The sequence below is a fragment of the Babylonia areolata genome, chromosome 18, assembly GCF_041734735.1.
Source record: "Babylonia areolata isolate BAREFJ2019XMU chromosome 18, ASM4173473v1, whole genome shotgun sequence".
NCBI classification, from domain to species: Eukaryota; Metazoa; Mollusca; class Gastropoda; order Neogastropoda; family Buccinidae; genus Babylonia; species Babylonia areolata.
In genome coordinates, this window is record NC_134893.1 from 72,379,382 (window position 1) to 72,404,100 (window position 24,719).

The 24,719-nt window shown below is 42.5% G+C and overlaps 2 protein-coding genes across 2 annotated transcripts in view; both read right to left on the reverse strand.

Moving 5' to 3' along the window:
- LOC143293059 (angiopoietin-related protein 4-like) lies at positions 1-18,903 on the reverse strand. Its single transcript, XM_076603933.1, has 7 exons — positions 18,859-18,903; positions 8,979-9,123; positions 6,038-6,260; positions 4,057-4,153; positions 3,538-3,620; positions 2,171-2,355; positions 1-834 (listed from the first exon to the last, which is right to left on the reverse strand). The coding sequence occupies exons 2-7, from the start codon at positions 9,113-9,115 to the stop codon at positions 420-422; spliced, it is 1,140 nt and encodes a 379-aa protein (XP_076460048.1). The 5' UTR covers positions 9,116-9,123; positions 18,859-18,903; the 3' UTR covers positions 1-419.
- Positions 15,393-24,719, reverse strand: part of LOC143293058 (sorting nexin-8-like) — a 25,591-nt gene continuing 16,264 nt past the window's right edge. The window contains exons 13-14 of the mRNA XM_076603932.1: positions 24,272-24,421; positions 15,393-22,589 (exon numbers count right to left, since the gene is read on the reverse strand). Coding sequence (XP_076460047.1) covers positions 22,455-22,589; positions 24,272-24,421 — 285 coding nt within the window. The 3' untranslated portion in view covers positions 15,393-22,454. The remainder of the gene's footprint in view (positions 22,590-24,271; positions 24,422-24,719) is intronic.

Consider the following 24,719-nt stretch of genomic DNA (forward strand, 5'->3'; position numbering starts at 1 on the left):
TTCACACTCAGTTCACAGGACAGCTGGTCCACTGTGTTACAGACTGCATTCTACTGACACAAATCGAGCAGACTTTATGGGCATGGTGAAATGATGTTCAGTTGAATTTTCTGCGAACAGTGGTGAATGTGTGCAGTCAGTGTAAAGAGCACTACTCATAACCAGAGTTTGTGTGTGTGTGTGTGTGTGTGTGTGTGTGTGTGTTTAGTCTGTTACTGTTAGTCACATTTTGGTGTGTATACGTAACACTGATGCAATGTGTTATGGAAACAAAAGTGCTTAGTTAAGCACCTACAGCAGATTTCTGTATAGAGTGCTATAGAAGTATCCATTATCATCATTATTATCAATATTTTTATTTTCATTATCATTATTGTATTGCCGTATTTGGCGAGCGTCAGAGAAAGTTCCGATCACCTCTATTCCGGCACGAGGAACATGATGACGCTATATGGCACCACGAAGACAGCACCCCCTCCGGAAGTGGCCCAGAACACTTCATCAGCAGCTCCCGACCCCCCTCCACCTCCCTCAACCATCAGCCGCCCCGTGGGGTTACACACGGAACAGCCGGCTGTTCCATTAAACCACCAGCCTCCCCCGAACAGCAGCGAGCACGTCTGCGTGTCGTCAAGGTCGTTGTCGACGTCTGCGGTGGTGAAGGGGATGTGGAGGAGGTCGGGGTGGAGGCAGTCGAGGAGGGTGCTGTTGTTGCTGCCTTTCATGGGCAGTACGGACAGAGGAAAGCCGGCACTCTCGTTGCCGATGTGGACATCACTGTGCATGACGTAATAGACTGTCGGGCTCTGAGAGTTGTTCGCCTTGATGGTGAACCTGTGCAAAGGGACATAACTTAGCTCGTTCTCAGTGACATCATTATTAACTTGCAGTTCAAAGCGGAGACCGTAAGTTATACGTTGTTTAGATCTGGGAGCGAAATATGTCGTTTTGATCAAATCGAGACTGATTCATATAACTGCGGGCATTTTGTGCGCAGGTTGATAAAAAAAAAAATAGTCGTTTAGTGTGTACACGTATGTTTATTCGTCTTTTTTTCTTGTTCAATATGCAGCACAATTGAGCATGTTTTACATTTTATTTATTTATTTATTTATTTTATTGGACAAGTAACGGATATGCATTTTTTTATTTACATCCTGCCCTCATCTGAAAGAGGAACCAAAGTGAAGGAAGAAAGTAACTAACAACTGAGCTAAACAACAGACTGATCAACCATCCACCCACAGAACCTCTGCCCCAAACAACAGACATTTTTTTCATCTATTCAGCTATACTACCTTTTTCAGTCATCAGCTGTTATCATCATCATTATGCTCATCATCACTGTCACCAGCTATCATCATTATCATCATCAATACCATCATCACTTGTTATTATCACCACCATCATTATCATCACCACCATCATCATTATCACCACCATCATCATGACCATCATCACTGTCATCACAAAGGAATTATTATCACCATCATCATCATCACCACCACCACCACCATCAGCATCATCATCACTGTCACCACCTAGGTGTTATCATCAACATCATCATCATCACCACCATCACTTAGTTGTTATTATCACCATCATCATCATCACCACCATCATCATCACTATCACCATAACCACCACCATCATCACCACCATCATCACCACCACCACCATAATCATCATCATCACCACCACCACCATCATCATCACTATCACCACCACCACCACCATCATCATCACTGCCACCACCACCACCACGATCATCATCACCACCACCACCACCATCATCATCACTATCACCACCACCACCACCATCATCATCACTATCACCACCACCACCACCATCATCATCACTATCACCACCACCACCATCATCAATATCACCACCACCATCATCATCATCACCACCACCACCATCATCATCACTATCACCACCAGCACCACCACCATCATCATCATCACTGTCACCACCAGCACCATCATCACCACCATCATCATCACCACCATCATCATCACCACCATCATCACTATCACCACCACCACCATCATCATCATCACTGCCACCACCACCACCACCATCATCACCACCATCATCATCACTATCACCACCACCACCACCACCATCATTATCATCACTATCACCACCACCACCACCATTCATCACCTCAGCTGGTACTGCCTGTTGGTGGTCAGGAGGTGCATGTAGCGCAGGCCGAGCCAGTGATCCCCGCCGAGGCTGCCAAACCCCTCGCTGTAGTCGGCCCAGCCCCGACCCTGGAACCCCACGTCGCCGTCACGGCGTTGCATCAGCACTGTGCGGGCCCGGTACATCATCATGTCACACATCACCTGCACGTGCACAAAGGAGCTTTGGCCATTGGCGTTGTAAGATTGTAAGGATAGTTGGAGTAGCAGTAGCAGCATCAGCAGCTGTAGTGGTAGTGGTAGAAGTGATAGTAGTAGTAGTTTATAGCAACAGCAGCAGTAGTAGTAGCAGTTGTTGTTGATGTTGTTCTTGTTCTGGTTGTTGTTTTGGGTTTTATTTTCAGGAGCAGCAGCAGATGCAATAAATTTTCTATGCAACAATAGTAGTAGTAGTAGTAGTGACATTAGTAGTAGCAGCAGTGGTGGTGGTAGTAGTTGTTGTAGTAGGAGGAGGAGCAGCAACGGCAGCAGCAGCAGCAGTGGTAATAGTAAAAATAGCAATGGTAGCACCAGCAGCAGAAGCAGCAATAGTAGTAGTTGCAGCAGTGGTAATAGTAAAAATAGCAATGGTAGTAGCAGCAGCAGAAGCAGCAATAGTAGCAGTTGCAGCAGTGGTAATAGTAAAAATAGCAATGGTAGCACCAGCAGCAGAAGCAGCAATAGTAGTAGTTGCAGCAGAAACAATAGAAGTTTTTTGTAGCAGGGGCAGCAGCAGCAGTAGTAGCACCAGAACCAGCACTGTGCACATGTACGTGAGAGAGAGAGAGAGAGTATAGATATCTAGATATGGACCTTACCTGTGAGTATAGCTACCTGGATATGAATTTACCTGTGAGTATAGCTACCTGGATATGGATTTACCTGTGAGTATTGCTACCTGGATATGGATTTACCTGTGAGTATAGCTACCTGGATATGATTTACCTGTGAGTATAGCTACCTGGATATGGATTAACATGTGAGTATTGGTACCTGGATATGATTTACCTGTGATATAGCTACCTGGATATGAATTTACCTGAAATGGACTGTTGGAGGTGAGGGGCCAGATCCACTGGACCACCTCATCAGATGTTGTGAGTGTAGCTACCTGGATATGGATTTACCTGTGAGTATAGCTACCTGGATATGATTTACCTGTGAGTATTGGTACCTGGATATGATTTACCTGTGATATAGCTACCTGGATATGGATTTATCTGTGAGTATAGCTACCTGGATATGATTTACCTGTGAGTATAGCTACCTGGATATGGATTTACCTGTGAGTATAGCTACCTGGATATGGATTTACCTGTGAGTATAGCTACCTGGATATGGATTTACCTGAAATGGACTGTTGGAGGTGAGGGGCCAGATCCACTGGACCACCTCATCAGATGTCGTGAAGTTGTACCAGTCGCTGCAGTCTGCACACACACACACACACGCACGCACGCACACACACACACACACACACACACATTTTCACACTTAACCAATTGTTCCTGTGGCCAGTTAGGTGAAGTCTAGGTTGTTTGCTATTCGTGTGTGTGAGTGAGAGAGAGAGGGGGAGAGGGGCTGGGCAGCAGAGAGAGAGGGGAGAGAGAGGCAGTCAGACAGAAACAGAAACCGAGGAGAACCAAAAAGTTTACAAGGGAAACAAACGAAGCAAACTGGGTTGCGTTTTGCCATCCATGTGAGAGAGAGGGAGAGAGAGAGTGTATATGTACAGTAGTAGTGTGTGCGTGTTTGTCAGAAGTATGTGTGTGTGTGTTTATGTGTGTTACCTAAATGATCGATTAAAGTCTATTCACAAAATGTGATATCACACACACACACACACACACACACACACACACACACCTTGCATTCGGTACTTGCAGTGTGGTCCGTCAAAGGCACGTGGACACTGACACGTTCCGTCTGGCTGGAGTTGTTTCCCTTCCATACAACGCGGACCCTGCACGATGTTGAAGTGACACAAGGACCATGGCTTCCAGACTCTAGAATCTCTCAAAGGTTACAGGTCCTATAGCCTTTTATATGGCAATAGGGTCAGTGAATTCATTATCGCTGCGAGTATCACTGAGTAACAACAACAACAGCGGCAGCAGCAGTGGCAAAAACAAAGACAACATGAACAACAACAGTGTGTTTGTTCGTCGTGTCTGATTATAACCATCGGAACAGCAATGGAGGCAACGGCTGTCCCGACTATCTGGACCTGATTTTGATTATAGTGGAGGAGAGTGTCTTCCCAAGTTAGAACCCAATTCTCTTGGCCAAAAGGTCTTTGAGACCTGAAGGCTGCAGCACTAGGATCCAGCGCAATCTTGCCTCATGGACCTTCATTGCAGTGGAAAAACAAATTGATCATACAGCTCTCATGTTGCTGTTGGCACCACAATAAGTTTATGTTAATCTCCGATGTAAGCCGAGTGTTTGGGCCCAAACAACAACAACAATGATAATGATGATGATAATAAATATCGCTGCACTGATGTCACTATTGTTTTCAACACCGTCTCACTCACAACTTCTGAATGCACACCCCACCATCGACTGCCATGCTCAGCATCAGGCATCGGGCTGTAATATCCTGTCACCCCTACGGAGGATCAGCCAACAACAGCAAAAGAAACCCCCAAACAAACAACATGCTGTTCAACATCCCAACTGATCAGCAGTATCGGATCACAGCAAACATGAAACGCATCAAATATCCTGTCAGCCACGCGGAGGATTAGCCAACAACAACGAAACCAACCAAACAGCAATATTCGCTGTCATAACTGGTCGACATCAGATTATAACAAACGTGAAACACATATAATATCCTGCCACCCCCAGCACGAAATCATGTATACAAAAACAGCATATTGACCATCAAAACTGATCATCAACACTACAGCAAACGTGCCACAGCATCATAAAAAATTGCCTTATATTTTCTTTTCTTTTCTTCTCTCTCTCTCTCTCTCTCTCTCTCTCTCTCTGTGCCCTCCCTCCGACCCCTCTTTGATCTTTTATCTACATGTCTTTATTGTAAGTTTTGTCAGCGCACAAGCCACTGCCAGCTCCTCTCCCATCTCTACAAACTGAAAATTTCCCACACAGACCAATGTCCGTGTGACACCGCTCCTCAAACTCCAGCCCATGTCCTGCAAGACTGTTCTCTACACAAAGAGCTGAAGCGCCAGATCTGGTCCAGTTCGTCAGCGCTCCAGGACAAGTTGTGGGGAACGGCGACAGAGCTCCAGCGGACAGCGGACTTTGTGACCCGCTCTGGACAGACCGTCTGAACATGGCCTGGGAACGCGGAAGAAGAAGTCTTTCCTCCTTTCGAGTCAGGGTTATGCATGGTGTCAATGTGTTGTGTGACTCAACACCAGATTCAGCTCTGTGCAAAGATTATTATAATCATCATCATTGTTGTTGTTGTTGTCTTTGTTGTTGTCTGGTGTGAAAGCGTCTCTGCACAAGATTCAACGCTATATAAATATATTTATTGTTATCATCATGAGGACAGTTCTTCTTTTTCCTTTTCTTCTTCTTACTGTCATCATCATCATCATCAAAATTCATTTTTTTTCTCTCTCTCTCTGTCTCTCTCTCCGGGCTTCCCTCCTTGTCTTTCCCTCACATCATCCCTCTCATTCTCTCCCCCCCCCCTCTCTCTCTCCCTCTTCCCCCCCCCCCCTTTTCCCTCCATCCCCATCTCCCTCTCCCACTCTCTCTCCCTCTTCCTCTCCCTTTGTCTCTCCCCCTCCCCCTCTTTCTCTCCCTTCCCCCCTCTCTCTCTCTCTCTCACACACTCACTCCAACCCCCCCCCCCCCTCATCACCTTCTCATAGTGCTGAACCTCTCCCCCTCCAGTGAAGCCCGGGGGGATGGGGTAGTGGTTGGGGTCAAAGGGCACCATGTAGAGGTCACAGTGCAGGCCCACAGACACGGAGCTCAGGAAGCAGCGCTCCCAGAGGGGGTGGTAGTCAAAGGACCTGCAGGCCGCGTCCGCTCCACACAGCATGGCACAATGCAGGGCGGACTGGGCTGATACCTCTCTGTACCTGGGTGTGGGAGAGGGGGCGGTGGAGGGGGGTGGGGTGGGGGGGAGGTGTTCAAAGGGATTCATAAAGTGTGTGTCCGTCATAATTTTTGTTCGCTCGGAAAGTTTGTTGGTCAGTCGATTGGCCGGTCAGTTGTTTTGTTGGTTGGTCAGTTGGTCACTGTGTCAGTTGGTTACCATGTCAGTTGGTCACTGTGTCAGTTGGTTACCATGTCAGTTGGTTACCATGTCAGTTGGTTACCATGTCAGTTAGTTACCATGTCAGTTGGTTACCATGTCAGTTGGTCACTGTGTCAGTTGGTTACCATGTCAGTTGGTCACTGTGTCAGTTGGTTACCATGTCAGTTGGTCACTGTGTCAGTTAGTTACCATGTCAGTTGGTCACTGTGTCAGTTGGTTACCATGTCAGTTGGTCACTGTGTCAGTTGGTCACTGTGTCAGTTGGTTACCATGTCAGTTGGTCACTGTGTCAGTTGGTTACCATGTCAGTTGGTCACTGTGTCAGTTGGTTACCATGTCAGTTGGTCACTGTGTCAGTTGGTTACCATGTCAGTTGGTCACTGTGTCAGTTGGTCACTGTGTCAGTTGGTTACCATGTCAGTTAGTTACCATGTCAGTTGGTTACCATGTCAGTTGGTTACCATGTCAGTTGGTCACTGTGTCAGTTGGTTACCATGTCAGTTGGTCACTGTGTCAGTTGTTCACTGTGTCAGTTGGTTACCATGTCAGTTAGTTACCATGTCAGTTGGTTACCATGTCAGTTGGTCACTGTGTCAGTTGGTCACTGTGTCAGTTGGTTACCACGTCAGTTGGTCACTGTGTCAGTTGGTCACTGTGTCAGTTGGTTACCATGTCAGTTGGTCACTGTGTCAGTTGGTTACCACGTCAGTTGGTCACTGTGTCAGTTGGTTACCATGTCAGTTGGTTACCATGTCAGTTGGTTACCATGTCAGTTAGTTACCATGTCAGTTGGTTACCATGTCAGTTGGTCACTGTGTCAGTTGGTTACCATGTCAGTTGGTCACTGTGTCAGTTGGTTACCACGTCAGTTGGTCACTGTGTCAGTTGGTTACCATGTCAGTTGGTTACCATGTCAGTTGGTTACCATGTCAGTTAGTTACCATGTCAGTTGGTTACCATGTCAGTTGGTCACTGTGTCAGTTGGTTACCATGTCAGTTGGTCACTGTGTCAGTTAGTTACCATGTCAGTTGGTCACTGTGTCAGTTGGTTACCATGTCAGTTGGTTACCATGTCAGTTGGTTACCATGTCAGTTAGTTACCATGTCAGTTGGTTACCATGTCAGTTGGTCACTGTGTCAGTTGGTTACCATGTCAGTTGGTCACTGTGTCAGTTGTTCACTGTGTCAGTTGGTTACCATGTCAGTTGGTTACCATGTCAGTTAGTTACCATGTCAGTTGGTTACCATGTCAGTTGGTCACTGTGTCAGTTGGTTACCATGTCAGTTGGTCACTGTGTCAGTTGGTCACTGTATCAGCTGGTTACCATGTCAGTTGGTCACTGTGTCAGTTGGTTACCATGTCAGTTGGTCACTGTGTCAGTTGGTTACCATGTCAGCTGGTCACTGTGTCAGTTAGTTACCATGTCAGTTAGTTACCAGGTCAGTTGGTTACCACGTCAGTTGATCACCATGTCAGTTGAGTTTCAGTTTCAGTAGCTCAAGGAGGCGTCACTGCGTTCGGACAAATCCATATACGCTACACCACATCTGCCAAGCAGATGCCTGACCAGCAGCGTAACCCAACGCGCTTAGTCAGGCCTTGAGGGGAAAAAAAGGTGAATAAATAATAGATAAGCTTACACAAATAAATAAATAAATAGTTGATCACTATGTGGCAAATTACCCGGTCAGTCAGTCAGTCTTTCGGACAGTGTGTGTGTGTGTGTGAGAGAGAGAGAGAGAGAGAGAGAGAGAGAGATCTTGTACTGTTCTGCTTGTAGTCTGCACACAGACTTCACCACTTAACGAAATTGTCCAACCGACATAGTAAAGTGACTTTGATTCTGAATCTGAACATGTCCACCAAACCTCGTTTGTTTTGTTTTTTTTGGGGGGGGGGGTTGTTGTTGTTGTTGTTGTTTGGTTTGTTTGTTTGTTGTTGTTGTTTTTTGTTGTTGTTGCTTTTGTTGTTGTTTTTTTGGGGGGGTTTTACGAACATACTCATTAACACGTGAAACAATCTGCCTAATCACATAGCTCCCACAGGAACACTTAATTTATTATTTCCAAAATCTCATAACATAGACACTGGAAGGATTATCATTGCTCCCGGATGAATTTCTCAATCAAAAGCTTGCCATAACAAGGTGGAAAAAAAGGGGGGGGGGGAACGCACCAAGAATTCCCATGTCAAAAGAAGGGCAGAAAAAAGAAAAACATGCTCAACATATTCAGACAAAAGGCAGGGTACATACATATATATATATATATATATATGTGTGTGTGTGTGTGTGTGTGTGAAACACGTTACAAACATCGGTCGATTTTAAAGACCGACACAAACTATTGTTGTCAGTGGTTGTATACAGAGATCCAAATTAAAAACATTTTACAAAACTGAGTCGGTTTAAAAAATGTTTTTAAGTACTAGTTTTTAAACTAAATACATGGGCATGTCATTTTCTTTTCATTTCTTTTCTTTTCCTCCAAACTTTCAAATGAAAACATGTACGAACCCTGCATCATGATACTTTCCTACCTGTTTTCAGCCTTCAGCACCATGTTAGCGCCGCAATCCACAAAGTGATGGAACTCGCTGCCAGCAGTCTTCACCACGCTGTCTGCAGCAGACGCTCGGACCACCAAGAGGGCCAACATGGAGACACGCCACAGCATCCTTGTAACTGACACCAAGGTAAAACTACGTGAGACCCTCTCGCCACTAACTTTTACAGCAACTCTCTGCTCTAGCGACAAAGCAAGCGGTAATGTCCAATTTCAGCATCCTAAATTACTGTACCTATTGGTTATATTTCCATGGTTTGAGGGACGAAAAACGGGAAAAAAAGCAGCAAGATGGTGACACGTTAGTTTAGTGACTGAATCCGTGCCAAAATGTAGTAAAATGACGTTCAAAATTTAGAGTCGAAACCCACCTAAAATGGGTTACATGTACTGATGGTTATATCCTTTCATACATGCACAAAAACTGCCGGTAAAATAGGTGCAATAATGCAAGGGTCATGTCCGTGACACCCAGAAACAGCAGATGTGGTGTAGCGTGTATGGACGAGTCCGCACGCTTAGACGCCTCCCTGGAACTGAAACTAAAATAGAAACTGTCACTTGCTGACTACCTCTCTCGAGCTTTCCCTTGGAGAAAATGACGCTTTGACGGCAAACACTGGGCATTTCAGTGACCACTTATATTGGTTCCAGTGATTTCATTTCCAAGCTGGGGAGAGAAAAACAACAAACAAAGTGAAAACAAAACAAAAAAGACGAAATTCTCATTGTTTTCAATGGGTTTTTTCCAGGTTGAAAAACAACAACAAACAAACAAAACTGATTAGTCGTCCGTCAATGGTGTCTGGGTGAGAAAATCAGTAGTCTGCGCAAATGTGTTATGAACCCGTATCCTCATTAATTTACGGTTTATAGAAGTCAGAATAACAGTGTTTTTTGTTTTGTTTTTCATATTCTCTCTCTCTCTCTGTGTGCGTACGTCCGTGCGTATGTGTGTGTGCGTATGTGTGCGCGCGCGCATGTGTGTTTGTGTGTGTGTGTGTGTTTATGCTGTGAAAGCATAGTTTCTGCCGGATATTAGATTGCTGGATTCTGTCAAATACTTTCCTGACGGTAAAAGTGTCTCGGAGTCTCTCTCTCTCTCCCTTTCTTTCTCCGTCTCTCACTCACCGTTTCCCTCTCTTCTCCCTTTTATTCTCTCACTTCTCCTTTTCTCTGTTTGTCTGTCTCCCTCTCTCTCTGCCACCCCCACACCCCCACCCCTCCCTCTCTCTTTCTGTCTTGTTGGAATCGAACAGTTGACCGGATATTGCCTCATGTGATTAGACGTTCTTTGTCCCAGAAAATACTGCTTGTGTGTGTGTGTGTGCGTGTGTGAGCGAGCATGTGTGTATGTATGTGCATGCCCGCACGTGTCTATGTGCATGTGAGCGTGTATGTATGTATGTGTGTTTGTGTGGGTATGTGCATGCGTGTGCATTTCTTGTGTGTGTGAGTCTCTGTGTGTCTGTGCATGTGTATCGATATATAAGTGTGTGTGTGTGTGTGTGTGTGTGTGAGTGTGTGTGTGAGGGTGTCTCTGTGTGTGGCTGAAGAGAATGGGAGAGAAAGGCGGGGAGTGAGGAATGGAGGGTGAGTGAAACAGGCCTTACATTCACACATACAGACATTACCAGTGAAAAACTGACACATACAGACATAAACAGAGACATACAGACAATACTGTACTCACACATACAGACATTACCAGTGAAAAACTGACACATACAGACATAAACAGAGACATACAGACAATACTGTATTCACACATACAGACATGAGCAGTGAAAAACAGACAGTAACTATCATATTCACATATACAGACATATCAAGTCAAAAACAAATCACACACATACACACGTACACCCACACACACACTATTTTTGATACTCTTTATATTCATTTGTCAAGTCCAGTATTTCATAACAGTCAATGGTTTCAGTAACATTTGTGAAACTGTTCTGTGTATGTAAGTGGATAATGTATAATAATAATAGCCCTATATAAGTAAGTAGTACACATTTCTAGCAAATGTCACTGTTCCTACGTTAGTGAAAAGATACAAATCATATGTAAAATCAATGTTCATTTGATAAGGACAAACACGTGATCAAGTCACATATCATACACTGTTATACATCGTCAGAAACGAGAAACAAAACAAAATGCAGCAGCACTTTTTTTTCTTTTTTTTTCTCTCTCACAATGACCAAATATTATAAGCATGCAACACTCGTCATGATCACAGCACTGATGTTATGGTAAATGCATCTGTATCAAAGATGTTCATTTCTATTCTTCACATCAATGACGACTGCTAACCCCATATTATGGAGAGAGAGAGAGAGAGAGACAGACAGAGAGAACTGGATGCTAAAATAATAACAATTATTTTTGTAAATGAACGATCAAACATGAAGCACACACACACAAAAAAAAAATTACTGATAGTCATGAAAATCAGTCACTAGAGGAAAAGACTGACAGAAAGAAAAGTCATAGGCCCCAAACAATTTTGCTGTTGCTGTTTTCTTCTTCTTCTTTTTTTTTCTCTTCTTTTTTTTTTTTCTTTTATCTTTGATGTGATTTGAGGATGGAGAGAGAGGATAGGGTGGTGAACAGGACTTTGGGGGTCATCAAACAGCCTTTACCTTTGAATACAGTCATTTGAAAGAGATTTTGTTTGTTTGTTTGTTTTGAAGACATTCATGTGTAACTTCAAACCAAACCAAACCAAACCAAACCCTAACCAAATCAACCCTAAGTTTCACAATTTAAATTCCTTGGAGGTCAAAAAAAAAAAAAATATATATATATATATATATATATATATAATTTAAGTAAAAAAAATTCATGAACTGAATATTGCTTAAAGTTCATGATAAACTCAAAAGGATAGTAGTATGCCTCATAAAAGTTTAAATCTGGGTGGGAAAAAGATTGAAAAAGTCAGAATATTATCACTTCTTTATCCAGCCAACAGGATCCCCCCATCCACCCCCCACCCCCAAAAAAAGAAATCATTAGAGAGAGTGAAAGTGGGAGAGGGCGAACAGGGGTGGGTGGGAGGTGGAGGTGGGGGGGGAGGGGCACAATCAAGGCATGATCAGTCAGCATCACTGCCAGAACAGACACTGTCCAATGTGCACTATGGACCCAACACAAGTAACCAGAACAGACACTGTCCACTATGCACTATGGACCCAACACAAGTAACCAGAACAGACACTGTCCAATGTGCACTATGGACCCAACACAAGTAACCAGAACAGACACTGTCCACTATGCACTATGGACCCAACACAAGTAACCAGAACAGACACTGTCCACTATGCACTATGGACCCAACACAAGTAACCAGAACAGACACTGTCCAATGTGCACTATGGACCCAACACAAGTAACCAGAACAGACACTGTCCAATGTGCACTATGGACCCAACACAAGTAACCAGAACAGACACTGTCCAATGTGCACTATGGACCCAACACAAGTAACCAGAACAGACACTGTCCAATGTGCACTATGGACCCAACACAAGTAACCAGAACAGACACTGTCCACTATGCACTATGGACCCAACACAAGTAACCAGAACAGACACTGTCCAATGTGCACTATGGACCCAACACAAGTAACCAGAACAGACACTGTCCACCATGCACTATGGACCCAACACAAGTAACCAGAACAGACACTGTCCACTATGCACTATGGACCCAACACAAGTAACCAGAACAGACACTGTCCACTATGCACTATGGACCCAACACAAGTAACCAGAACAGACACTGTCCACCATGCAGTATGGACCCAACACAAGTAACCAGAACAGACACTGTCCACTATGCACTATGGACCCAACACAAGTAACCAGAACAGACACTGTCCACTATGCACTATGGACCCAACACAAGTAACCAGAACAGACACCATCCACTATGCACTATGGACCCAACACAAGTAACCAGAACAGACACTGTCCACTATGCACTATGGACCCAACACAAGTAACCAGAACAGACACTGTCCAATGTGCACTATGGACCCAACACAAGTAACCAGAACAGACACCATCCACTATGCACTATGGACCCAACACAAGTAACCAGAACAGACACTGTCCACTATGCACTATGGACCCAACACAAGTAACCAGAACAGACACTGTCCAATGTGCACTATGGACCCAACACAAGTAACCAGAACAGACACCATCCACTATGCACTATGGACCCAACACAAGTAACCAGAACAGACACTGTCCACTATGCACTATGGACCCAACACAAGTAACCAGAACAGACACTGTCCAATGTGCACTATGGACCCAACACAAGTAACCAGAACAGACACCATCCACTATGCACTATGGACCCAACACAAGTAACCAGAACAGACACTGTCCACCATGCACTATGGACCCAACACAAGTAACCAGAACAGACACTGTCTACCATGCACTATGGACCCAACACAAGTAACCAGAACAGACACTGTCCACTATGCACTATGGACCCAACACAAGTAACCAGAACAGACACTGTCCACCATGCACTATGGACCCAACACAAGTAACCAGAACAGACACTGTCCACTATGCACTATGGACCCAACACAAGTAACCAGAACAGACACTGTCCACTATGCACTATGGACCCAACACAAGTAACCAGAACAGACACTGTCCACCATGCACTATGGACCCAACACAAGTAACCAGAACAGACACTGTCCACCATGCACTATGGACCCAACACAAGTAACCAGAACAGACACTGTCCACTATGCACTATGGACCCAACACAAGTAACCAGAACAGACACTGTCCACCATGCACTATGGACCCAACACAAGTAACCAGAACAGACACTGTCCACCATGCACTATGGACCCAACACAAGTAACCAGAACAGACACTGTCCACTATGCACTATGGACCCAACACAAGTAACCAGAACAGACACTGTCCAATGTGCACTATGGACCCAACACAAGTAACCAGAACAGACACTGTCCACTATGCACTATGGACCCAACACAAGTAACCAGAACAGACACCATCCACTATGCACTATGGACCCAACACAAGTAACCAGAACAGACACTGTCCACTATGCACTATGGACCCAACACAAGTAACCAGAACAGACACTGTCCACCATGCACTATGGACCCAACACAAGTAACCAGAACAGACACTGTCCAATGTGCACTATGGACCCAACACAAGTAACCAGAACAGACACCATCCACTGTGCTCTTGCTGCTTATAGTCCAGCCGACAGCACAGGGCCATATCAGGACTGTCAAACCATACAAATTATCAACCACCTCAACACAAAGCAAGTAGCTGACAGATTACAGGCTGTTGTAAAGCTGGACTGATCACCAAGTACTGGCTCATTTGTTGTTAAAAAAAAAAAAAAGTAATTTTTTTCAAACAATAAAGCTTCCAAGTCTTTCCCACTCACAGATTATCATAATGAAATGTAGAATCCGACATTTGGTGAATAAATAAATTACTTACCCCTCCCCCCAAAAAAAGTTATTGACCCCCCCCCCCAAAAAAAAAAAACAACAAAAAAACACACACACAAAATAAAATATCTCCAACATATTGTAAATATATATGTGTGTTATCCAGCAACAAATCCATGAAAGTGAAGCAAAAAAATTTCAGTTGAAAGTATATCACATGCACAAGAGTAACAGTCAACAATCTGTGAAAAATCAACTGCTACATGAGTAGCTGTTTATTAACAATAATCTGATCAAATTCCAAAATGTTTCGGAGGTGTGAGACGGGGGGAAAAAAAAACAAAGCTGAAAAAGTCATCAAACATTTTCATTGGCCTGTATATGTTATACGTTCATTAAGAATTCAGAGGTGTGAGTCGGGAAAAAAACAAACAAAAACAAAGTCAAAATATCACCAAATATTTTGGTAGGCCTGTATAAGTTATGCTCTGTAATTGCATGACACTTTACTTATTCTTCACACAAGATATGACAACAATCACAAAGATACAGCGCTTACGTGAGGTGTCAACAAACAACAAGGATATCTGTTGCAAAAACTACCTGATGCTTCGTACGATATGATCAGCTGCATACACTACAAACATCTATTGCAAACACTACCTGCCGCTTTGTACGATATGATCTGCTATGCACTACAATCTTTGAATTTGATTTATAAGTCACAAACTGCAGCGCTATTCATAACAAAACAGTGATACAAAAAAAAACAACAAAAAAAACAAACAAACAAAAACTGATACAAAAAGATGTTATCATTATAAGAGCATAACAAACAATGTATATAAAGAATCACAGTTCAGTCAGTTACAGAACAGTTACAAACATGTCTGTTCTTTGTAAAAAAAAAAAAAAAAAAAAAAAAAAACTTGCAGTATTTTACACCAATTCAAACCTCTCCAACAAGAGTAACATTATCATCAATATCATTTGATTAATCAATGGAACAAGAGGTATAATTGTTCTTCTCCCCTTTCAACAGTTAGTCACACTCATATCTGACACTCAAGCCACTTTTTATCTTTTTATATATTTTTAGTCTCCTCTTAATTACAAGCGTAACTGGCAATCAAACTGCTCTTTCTTCTTCTTCTTTTGCAGCTCATTTTAATAGGTATCTTATTCAGCCTTATGGGAACTTTGTACTATTAGACATTCGCATATAAATAATCTTCCACACGAACCCTTTTCCTCAAATAATTTCTTTTTCCTATGAGACCTACATGCAGATCACAGATACAACACACACACACACACACACACACACACACACACACACACACACACTACACTACACGTTCCCCTGGCAAGCAGTGACAGCTTACTTGACTGTTGACAAATCAATAAAAGTTAATGTCCTCTACCTCACAACCATCTCATTCCACTGCAGAGACCCCACATCAACAGCATACACCTGACCAGACAAAACAACACAGCTGTTCAACAGCATACACCTGACCAGACAAAACAACACAGCTGTTCCCACACAGTCAAGCAATGCATAAAAAAAACAACCACATGGCAATGAATGATAAACATTGTTCTTTTTTTTGTACAAATAAACAATTTTTTTCAGTTTTTCTGCTTCTGTTTTATTCACGTACAAAAAAATGCAACTGATTTTTTTTTTTAAATAACTCTTCTTGTGAATGCTGTTTTGTAATTCCAATGTAAACAAAAATATTACAAAAATATCATCATCAGCCTTTCCATTGTTACTGGTTTATTTGCAGCCATACAATATACATAAGCAGCAGATGACCTTGAACGACCTACAACTAAAACCTGAATGGCTCCTGTAAATCAAAACACACAACGTCAAAGTTCACTGACGATGATAAAAGACTTCACTCAAGCTCTACCACTGAAAACAGAGTATGGCTGCCTAAATGCTGGGGGTAAAAATGGCCACACACAATCTGTAAGAGACCACTTGTTGATCAAAGGGAACAAGTGAATGTGTTGGGAGTTACAGCTCACAAAAGAAAAAAGAAAAAAAAAAATGCACACAACCTCCCCCCCCCCCCTCCCCCAAAATCCTAGCTCTTGCTATCACCAAAGAGGAGCAGAAAGAAGATAAAGAAGCCACAAATAGATATCTTCAAAAATGTTTAAACACATGGCCTTGAATCACTTGTGGCAAGAATCACATCAAGGCTTTAATCATAAATTCACTTTGTCAAGTTTTAATCTTGAGGTGGTGGTATTGTACTTTGCATTATTTAATCATATATTTAAAAAAAAATAATATGCATCCACTGTATCAATTTTTATCATATGACAACACCAGAAAAAACTTGAACAGGAAATCAGTTCTTCAGTCTATCAGACTTGACTAAATCATGAAATCCTAATCTTTATCATGTCACAGAATTCAGGGGGGGGGGGGAGATGAAATAACCAGTGCCACAGTGTCCCCTGTGTGCTAGCTGAATCGGTAGCGTAAGCAGCACTGACTTCAAGTTGTGTACCTTGTGTAATGGAGAGAGTTACCACTCTTTACTATTTGTCCCCTTTAACTTTTAATCTTTATGGTTTCACCCTTTTACAAAGCAATATCAATAAATAACCTTTGAAATAGTTTCCACTGACAGAAAATATAGATACCTAATTTGTATGCGGAGAGTAGTAATAGGTTTTGGCTCTACTGCATTTGCCTCTTCTTTTTTTAATGGCTATCTAAATCAGCTCATATTGTTTTCAGATCCAACAACTGTGCAGTGGTCACCTGATGACTGTGCAGAACAAATGAAGATTATCACTCATGAAGCTGGGGGCTATGGCTAAGCTCACGGCATGATTGAAGAAACACGCCAACACCAAAAAGTCCTTCTTACCCTTCTGGTCTGTTGGTTTATTATTTATATGTTTATTATTCATTCGTCTATTTGTTAATTCATTTTTCTTCTTTTGTTTTTCAATCTGTTTATATGCTTGTTTATTCATTCACTCATTTCTTTTTGTTTTAATGCAAATTCATCAACTGACTTATTCCTTCGAAATTCATGCATTTTGTTGTCTGTTTATTTGTATGTTAATCTATTCATTTGTAAATTCATGTATTCATATACCTAATTAACTATTTATCCATTTTGTAACGTATACAAATACAGCAAAGACAAAGCACATGAATTATCCACAGACACAAACTTGCTTGTGCATGTACACACACACACACACACACACATGTACACACGTCTTATATAGCCCTAATTGAAATTTGAACAACACACACACACGCACACTGTCTCACAATGTTTGTATCCAGTTCCTAAGAATCCTCATCTCTGACATAACACACTGGTTTCATTGCTAACAAGAAGCATCACAAGAGACAACAAGATCATATAAATATAGAAATATATAACAACAGTTCCCCCTCAAAAGAAAAAAAAATCCCTCTGGAAAAAACACAGCAGTATATTGATATAATCATATATATGTGAATAACTGACCTTGTCCACAATCCCTTGGAATGATCAGAAACGTGCTGAGTACCAACCACATGCAGCAAGAAAATCCAGGCATCATCCACTAGCCATCTTACTTAACCAATCAATAATACAGGCTCATGGCATTATGATTTTCCCACATACAGATACACATGAAACAGTCCCCCCCCCCCCTACTCATACCCCCCCTCCTCCCCTCCTGTCTGTACAAACTGACCACAAAGACACATGCCTAGGAGTAACATGCATCCTTGTGCCAAACAACAGAGCAGGCATCTCTCTTTGGGGAGAAAAAAATAAAATATGAAAATGAGGAGGCTGGGAGAGAGGGGGTGCAGAGGGGTTGAGGCGCATTGGGGTGGGGGAAGTAAGAGAGGGGAGGGGGTGCAAGAGTTTCAAAGCGTTGTACATTAAGATCATCTCAAAAAGCTCTTCAGAAGGCAATAAAACATGGATAAGGACCCCCCTTTTTTTTATAATAATATATGTACATGTAATAAAGTGTTTTACTGCTGTATGAGAGAGAGAGAAACAGACTGATAGGCAGGGACATAGAGACCAAAATATGCACGACAGGCACAAAGATAAATACACACACGCAATGAGACAGACGAATCAATGACACACACTGCATTACGATCCAAAATAAATTACAGACCCACACAAATACAAGCAAACGCACACACACACACACTGCACAGGCGTTCAATCCTAAATAAACAAACTGAAAACTAAACACACAAACACATGCAACAATGTGATAGACATATTTCATGCAACAACACACATTATGTTACCAACTGCCTTCTTTCAATACTACACACAGCTCGACATGTTTTTAACATGTGCATTATGCAAACCTTTCAAATTTAGGGACAGACTGTGAATACACTGCACAAAACCAAACTCACAACAGCATTGCACACATAGCACAGTGAAGCCCCATGGGATTGCTTGGAACAGTATCCAAACAGCAGCAATGCACAAACAAGCTAATCTTTTTTTTTTCTTTTTCTTTTTTTTTTTACTTCAACAATTTTCCAGTTAAATGTGTGAAGGTGGCTGATGTTGATGTGGAGGTAAAGCTGCTGAAAATACAAAAGAGAATAAAGTGAGGAAGCACTGACCAAGAAGGAAAACTGGTGTGAAAGGAGCGAATCAGAGTGGTATACACACACGCCAGAAAAAAAGGAAATCTATAACTGGGTGAACACCATGCCAGGCTCACAGTCAAAATGTTACGAGCTCAAATTACAAACACCTGATGCAAAAACTGACATTCTCGCCCGCCCTATCAATGTGTTGTCATTCTGTTGGTGTCGGTGCAGTGTGTAACAGGTCCCATTTCACCATTCTGTTAGTGTCGGTGTAGTGTGTAACAGGTCCCATTTCACCATTCTGTTGGTGTCGGTGTAGTGTGTAACAGGTCCCATTTCACCATTCTGTTAGTGTCGGTGTAGTGTGTAACAGGTCCCATTTCACCATTCTGTTGGTGTCGGTGTAGTGTGTAACAGGTCCCATTTCACCATTCTGTTAGTGTCGGTGTAGTGTGTAACAGGTCCCATTTCACCATTCTGTTAGTGTCGGTGTAGTGTGTAACAGGTCCCATTTCACCATTCTGTTAGTGTCGGTGTAGTGTGTAACAGGTCCCATTTCACCATTCTGTCAGTGTAGTGTGTAACAGGTCCCATTTCACCATTCTGTTGGTGTCGGTGTAGTGTGTAACAGGTCCCATTTCACCATTCTGTTGGTGTCGGTGCAGTGTGTAACAGGTCCCATTTCACCATTCTGTTGGTGTCGGTGTAGTGTGTAACAGGTCCCATTTCACCATTCTGTTGGTGTCGGTGCAGTGTGTAACAGGTCCCATTTCACCATTCTGTTGGTGTCGGTGTAGTGTGTAACAGGTCCCATTTCACCCCCACCCCCACCCAACCCCCATTTTTCTTTTCTTATCAAACCTTCACTTTTTCCAGATGGCTCCACTCAGAAATGAGCACCAGCCAAAACCTCTAAATTTCTTCTTTTGAATGAATCTCACCAAAGTTTCTTCAAACCAAAGCAGACATCATGACTAGAATCGTGTGAATTATACTGACTGCCATTTCCCAGGGATAACTCAAATGGGATGCTGTCAATGATAATGAAAACAAAACTCAAATGGGATATTTTCGATGATAATGAAGGCAATAACTCAAATGGGATACTTTCAATGATTATTAGAACAGTAATGAAAGCCAACAAGAACTCACTCTTCAGAACACAACACAGCATTCTGGAGATCCCACACCTCCAGCAAAGTGGAAACAAGAAATCCAGTCACAGGGCAAGTGGGTGGGAAACAACTGCTGGTCTCTGGTGTGTCTGTTACCAACAAACTTATGTTTACACCACCAAACGCTCCCTCAAAATAAAAACACAAAAAAAAACCCAAAAATCTTCAGTGGCTGGATCTTGAAAAAGATATAAAAGAAATTGCAGAGAAGTGGGAGAATTTTCAGACGCTTTAATCAGATCAGATATGACGATCCATGTGATCTGATGAAGCTGCCAACCTTCCACACACAGAAATCTATGAAGAATCCTGCTAACCTTCTGGCCTAGTACCATCTCCAATCAGCATTTACACGTCCAGTGCAATCAAAAGAACACGGAGACTATCATCATGAGAAGGCAGCGGAAATGGATTGGACACTCATGCGAAGACAGCACGGTCACATCACCTGGACAGCCCTTCACTGGACACCAGAAGGTAGATGCATGAGAGGAAGGCCAAAGAACACCTGACGCAGAACAGTCAAAGGAGAACTCAAGACCCTGAAGCACACCTGGAGTACCATTCAGAGACTGGCCTAAGCCAATAAGACGTGGTCGTTGCTGCCTTACCTGTCAGAAGGCTTAATGGGCAGTAAGTAATCTGTCTGAAAAAAAAAATCCTGTTGTATCAGTGCGAGGACTTTTGACAGCACTGTAACTTGTAAGCATCCTATTCCCTCCCTATTCCCAAAGGGAACCCAATCCTACTCATCACACACAATGCTGAGATCTACTCATTTCTGCTCCTGTCTTCTTCATCCTATCTTTTGTGCAGGAACATCCAAAGCCAAAGAATTAGCACATTCATTTTTTTTTAAATAAATAAATAAAAAAGCAGAAAGGGAAAAGAAGTCTGAATATCTGAAAGTAATACCACGTGACAACAACACACACAACTGTAAAAACAATAACAGGAAAGACAGTAGAAAGTACAAAGATGAGAAAAGGTACAAAAATATACCCCCCCCCCCCCCCCCCCAACACACACACACACACACCCCTGCCCCCTAGCAACCCCACCACCGCCCCAAAAAAGAAAAAAATCTGACAAAGAAAACTGTAAGGCAAACAACGGAGATGAAATATTCCAACTTCATTATCATCAGATAATAGCAGACCACACATCGCCACAGACACATACACACACAAAAAAAATAAAACGTAAAAAAATACTAACATTGCGAGAAGATTTTCTTAACTTCACCAAGACAAAAACAGAAAATATACAAACAATTTTTTTTTCGCAACTTCTCAACACTACCATACCATTCAACAACCAGAACATAGACACATTTACTTAAACACACATACACACATACACAACCCAACAGAGATTTAAGTTCAAAATTTTTTTTACAAAACAAATGAATCATCAAAAAAATTTTAATAAAAAGCAATCAAGAAGCATCCTCCCAATCATAACAAAATAATATATACAAAAATTTGTCAAAACAACAACGGAAGCCTAAGATCAAAAACAAGAGAGTGGTTCTGAATTACAGCACACACACACACACACACACACACACACACACACAAAACAACAACCCAAAACACAGAAATCACTTGATTCTCGCAGAGAATCACAGATGATAAAGCAAAAGGTTCAATTGCTTTTGACAGCCATAAGGGCAAATCCACTGTGTCTATGGCTGGGCATAAGAAGGCAGGGTCCAATTCTCTCCTTACGCCATACTGATCTTTGCCAACCATTCAGGCACCATATTCACGCCTGAACACAGTGAGAAAATCAGAAGAAAGCACCTTTCCCACAGACACAACACCATGTCCAAACGGGGACCCTCAAACTCTGATCCCTTGTCAACACTGGATCGGAAGTCAAATATACGCTAGATTGATTCTGCCGCTATATATGAAAGATGAAGAGGCGCTAAAAAAAAATGGCATTGAACCTAACATCGATAGCTCCCTGTCGACTGCTGACGCTGTGACAGTGACAGACGAAGCCCAGCATGGCTGCGTATGGAGGGGAGGGGGTGGGGGGACTGTAACAAGCAGCATATGGGTAATGCCACTGAAATGGTGCAGATGATGGGGCAGCACACAAAAAAAAAACCACTAAAAAAAAAGAGTGGGACAAGGGGAGGCGACTGGCAAAGAGAAAGAGGGGAAGGGCGGCGACTCAGACACTAATGCCGGGGCGCAGGGCGGTGGATGGGGAGCCGATGGGGGACGTGCGGGTGGGAGAGGACGGGGCGCCATCCTGCGACACCAGCGTGTCCACTATGGGCTTCACCTCGCTCCACGTCTTGGACAGCTGCCACACACACACACACACACACACACAGAGTTTCAGTTCAGGTTTCCATTTCTCAAGGTGGCATCACTGCATTTGGACAAATCCATATTCACTACACCACTCCTGATAGGCAGATGCCTGATGAACAGCATAACACTTAGTCAGGCCTTAAGTGCATGCATATATATATTTGTACACCTATCAGAGCACATTTCTTCTACAGAATTTTGCCACATGACAACCCTTTTGCTGCCATGGGTTCCTCTTCAGCGTGCCAAGTGCATGCTGCACACAGGACCTCGGATTGTTATCTCATCTGAATGACCAGGTGCTCACTTTGATTTTCCAGTCAAACTTGGACGAACGAGTCAGTGTGGGAATCAAACTCAGACCCTTACAGACACACTACTGGCAGATCAGTGTCTCAAGCACTCTGCCACCTTTCTGCTAACATAGTGTCAACCACCGGCTTGTGTTTCGTGCCAGAACCCCGGATAGTTCAGATCTATTACTCTTTTGTCATAACTCATTTCTCTGTGGGAAATTTGGGCTGCTCTCTTCAGAGCAACACCACCTTTTTTTTCTTTCTGTTTAGTCTGCTGATGTATTTGTTTTTCTATCAAAGTGGTTTTTTCTGCAGAATTTAGCTAGGGACAGCTCTATTGCTGCTGTGGGTTCTTTGACGTGCCCTAAAAGCATGCTATATATATTTACCTACACCTATACTATACATAAATACAGCTGTCTCTGAATCAGAGTTATGCACACATTCAAATGACTGATATGAAAACATTCTGATTTGGCTCTGCACAAGATTTAGGGCTATATAGATACTACTAGTAGTAGCAGTAATTGTTGTAGTAGAAGTAGCAGGAGGAGTGTTTATCATACTCCCGGTTTGGTGATACATATGCTTACCATGTCAAACAGTAGCATCAGTATTATCATAATAATCATCATTTACCTGCATTCAGAAACCTGTTTGTTTGTTTTTATAACACACAACAACAAAAGTAAACAAACCATACACCACTACATCTTCATGTCTTTACCTGCCTGCAGAAAATGGCTGGTTTTTCTTTAACACACACACCACTACATCTTCATGTCTTTACCTGCCTGCAGAAAATGGCTGGTTTTTCTTTAACACACACACCACTACATCTTCATGTCTTTACCTGCCTGCAGAAAATGGCTGGTTTTTCTTTAACACACACACCACTACATCTTCATGTCTTTACCTGCCTGCAGAAAATGGCTGGTTTTTCTTTAACACACACACCAACAACAGTACTAAAAACACCACCACCAACATGGTGGCTCAGAGCTGCAGTGTAAGCGCTACATTAATACACATAATAATAATATCAGTAATCATCACCGTCATCATTGTTGTTATCGTCATCATTATTAACAGTAGTACTATTATTATTAACTTATGTGAAGTGATCCTATCAGTGCTGATGTACACTCCTCGAAGTAGTCTATTGTGTAACGCATCACTGCTTTTTAATGAAATCTGATTTTGTGTTTTTGGCATTTTTAAGGACTTCATGTGGAACTTGATAACGTGTGTTTTTCTTGAGAAATACAACATCTGCTGCAAGGGAGGAAAAAAAAAGTATCATTATTGTTGTTGTCATTGTCACTGTTATCATTATAAACATCATCATCATCATCATCATCACTGTCACTGTTACCTGTGCATTGGTGTGAGCCTCCACCTCGGCCATGCGACTCAAGACGTCGTAGAAGATGTCCAGGTGTGCGTAGACCAGCTGCGTCTCCATCTGCAGGCAGTGCAGTGAGTAGTAGTTGCGGTTCTCCATGTTGGCGATCTGACCCTCTTGCTGCAAGACAGCACCACACCACACACACCAGTTTCAAGTTGTCATTACTCTTTCACACCAATTGGAGTCTGGAGGATTACTACAAAATAAAGATTTTGTGCCCAGATTAAAATTTCCAAATGCTTAACCAAGTCACATAGAAGCTGGGAAAACACAAACATCTTTTAACCCCCAAAGAGTTTCCAGATAACATCTGCAAATCTAATGAACTTACTTACAGCTATGATAACTTTTTTGCCTCGTTTGAGCATATTGCAAAAGTTAAAAACCAATTTCGGAGACAAATATTTTTAGACAT

What these genes read in the sequence shown, in the direction of transcription:
- LOC143293059 (XM_076603933.1), bottom strand. Translation starts at nt 9,115, where the DNA reads ATGCTGTGGCGTGTCTCCATGTTGGCCCTCTTGGTGGTCCGAGCGTCT. An exon ending in GTGCTGAAGGCTGAAAACAG is followed by an intron (nt 6,261 to 8,978) that starts GTAGGAAAGTAT and finishes TCCCACACCCAG; the next exon opens with GTACAGAGAGGTATCAGCCC. An exon ending in AGGTTCAGCACTATGAGAAG is followed by an intron (nt 4,154 to 6,037) that starts GTGATGAGGGGG and finishes AACATCGTGCAG; the next exon opens with GGTCCGCGTTGTATGGAAGG.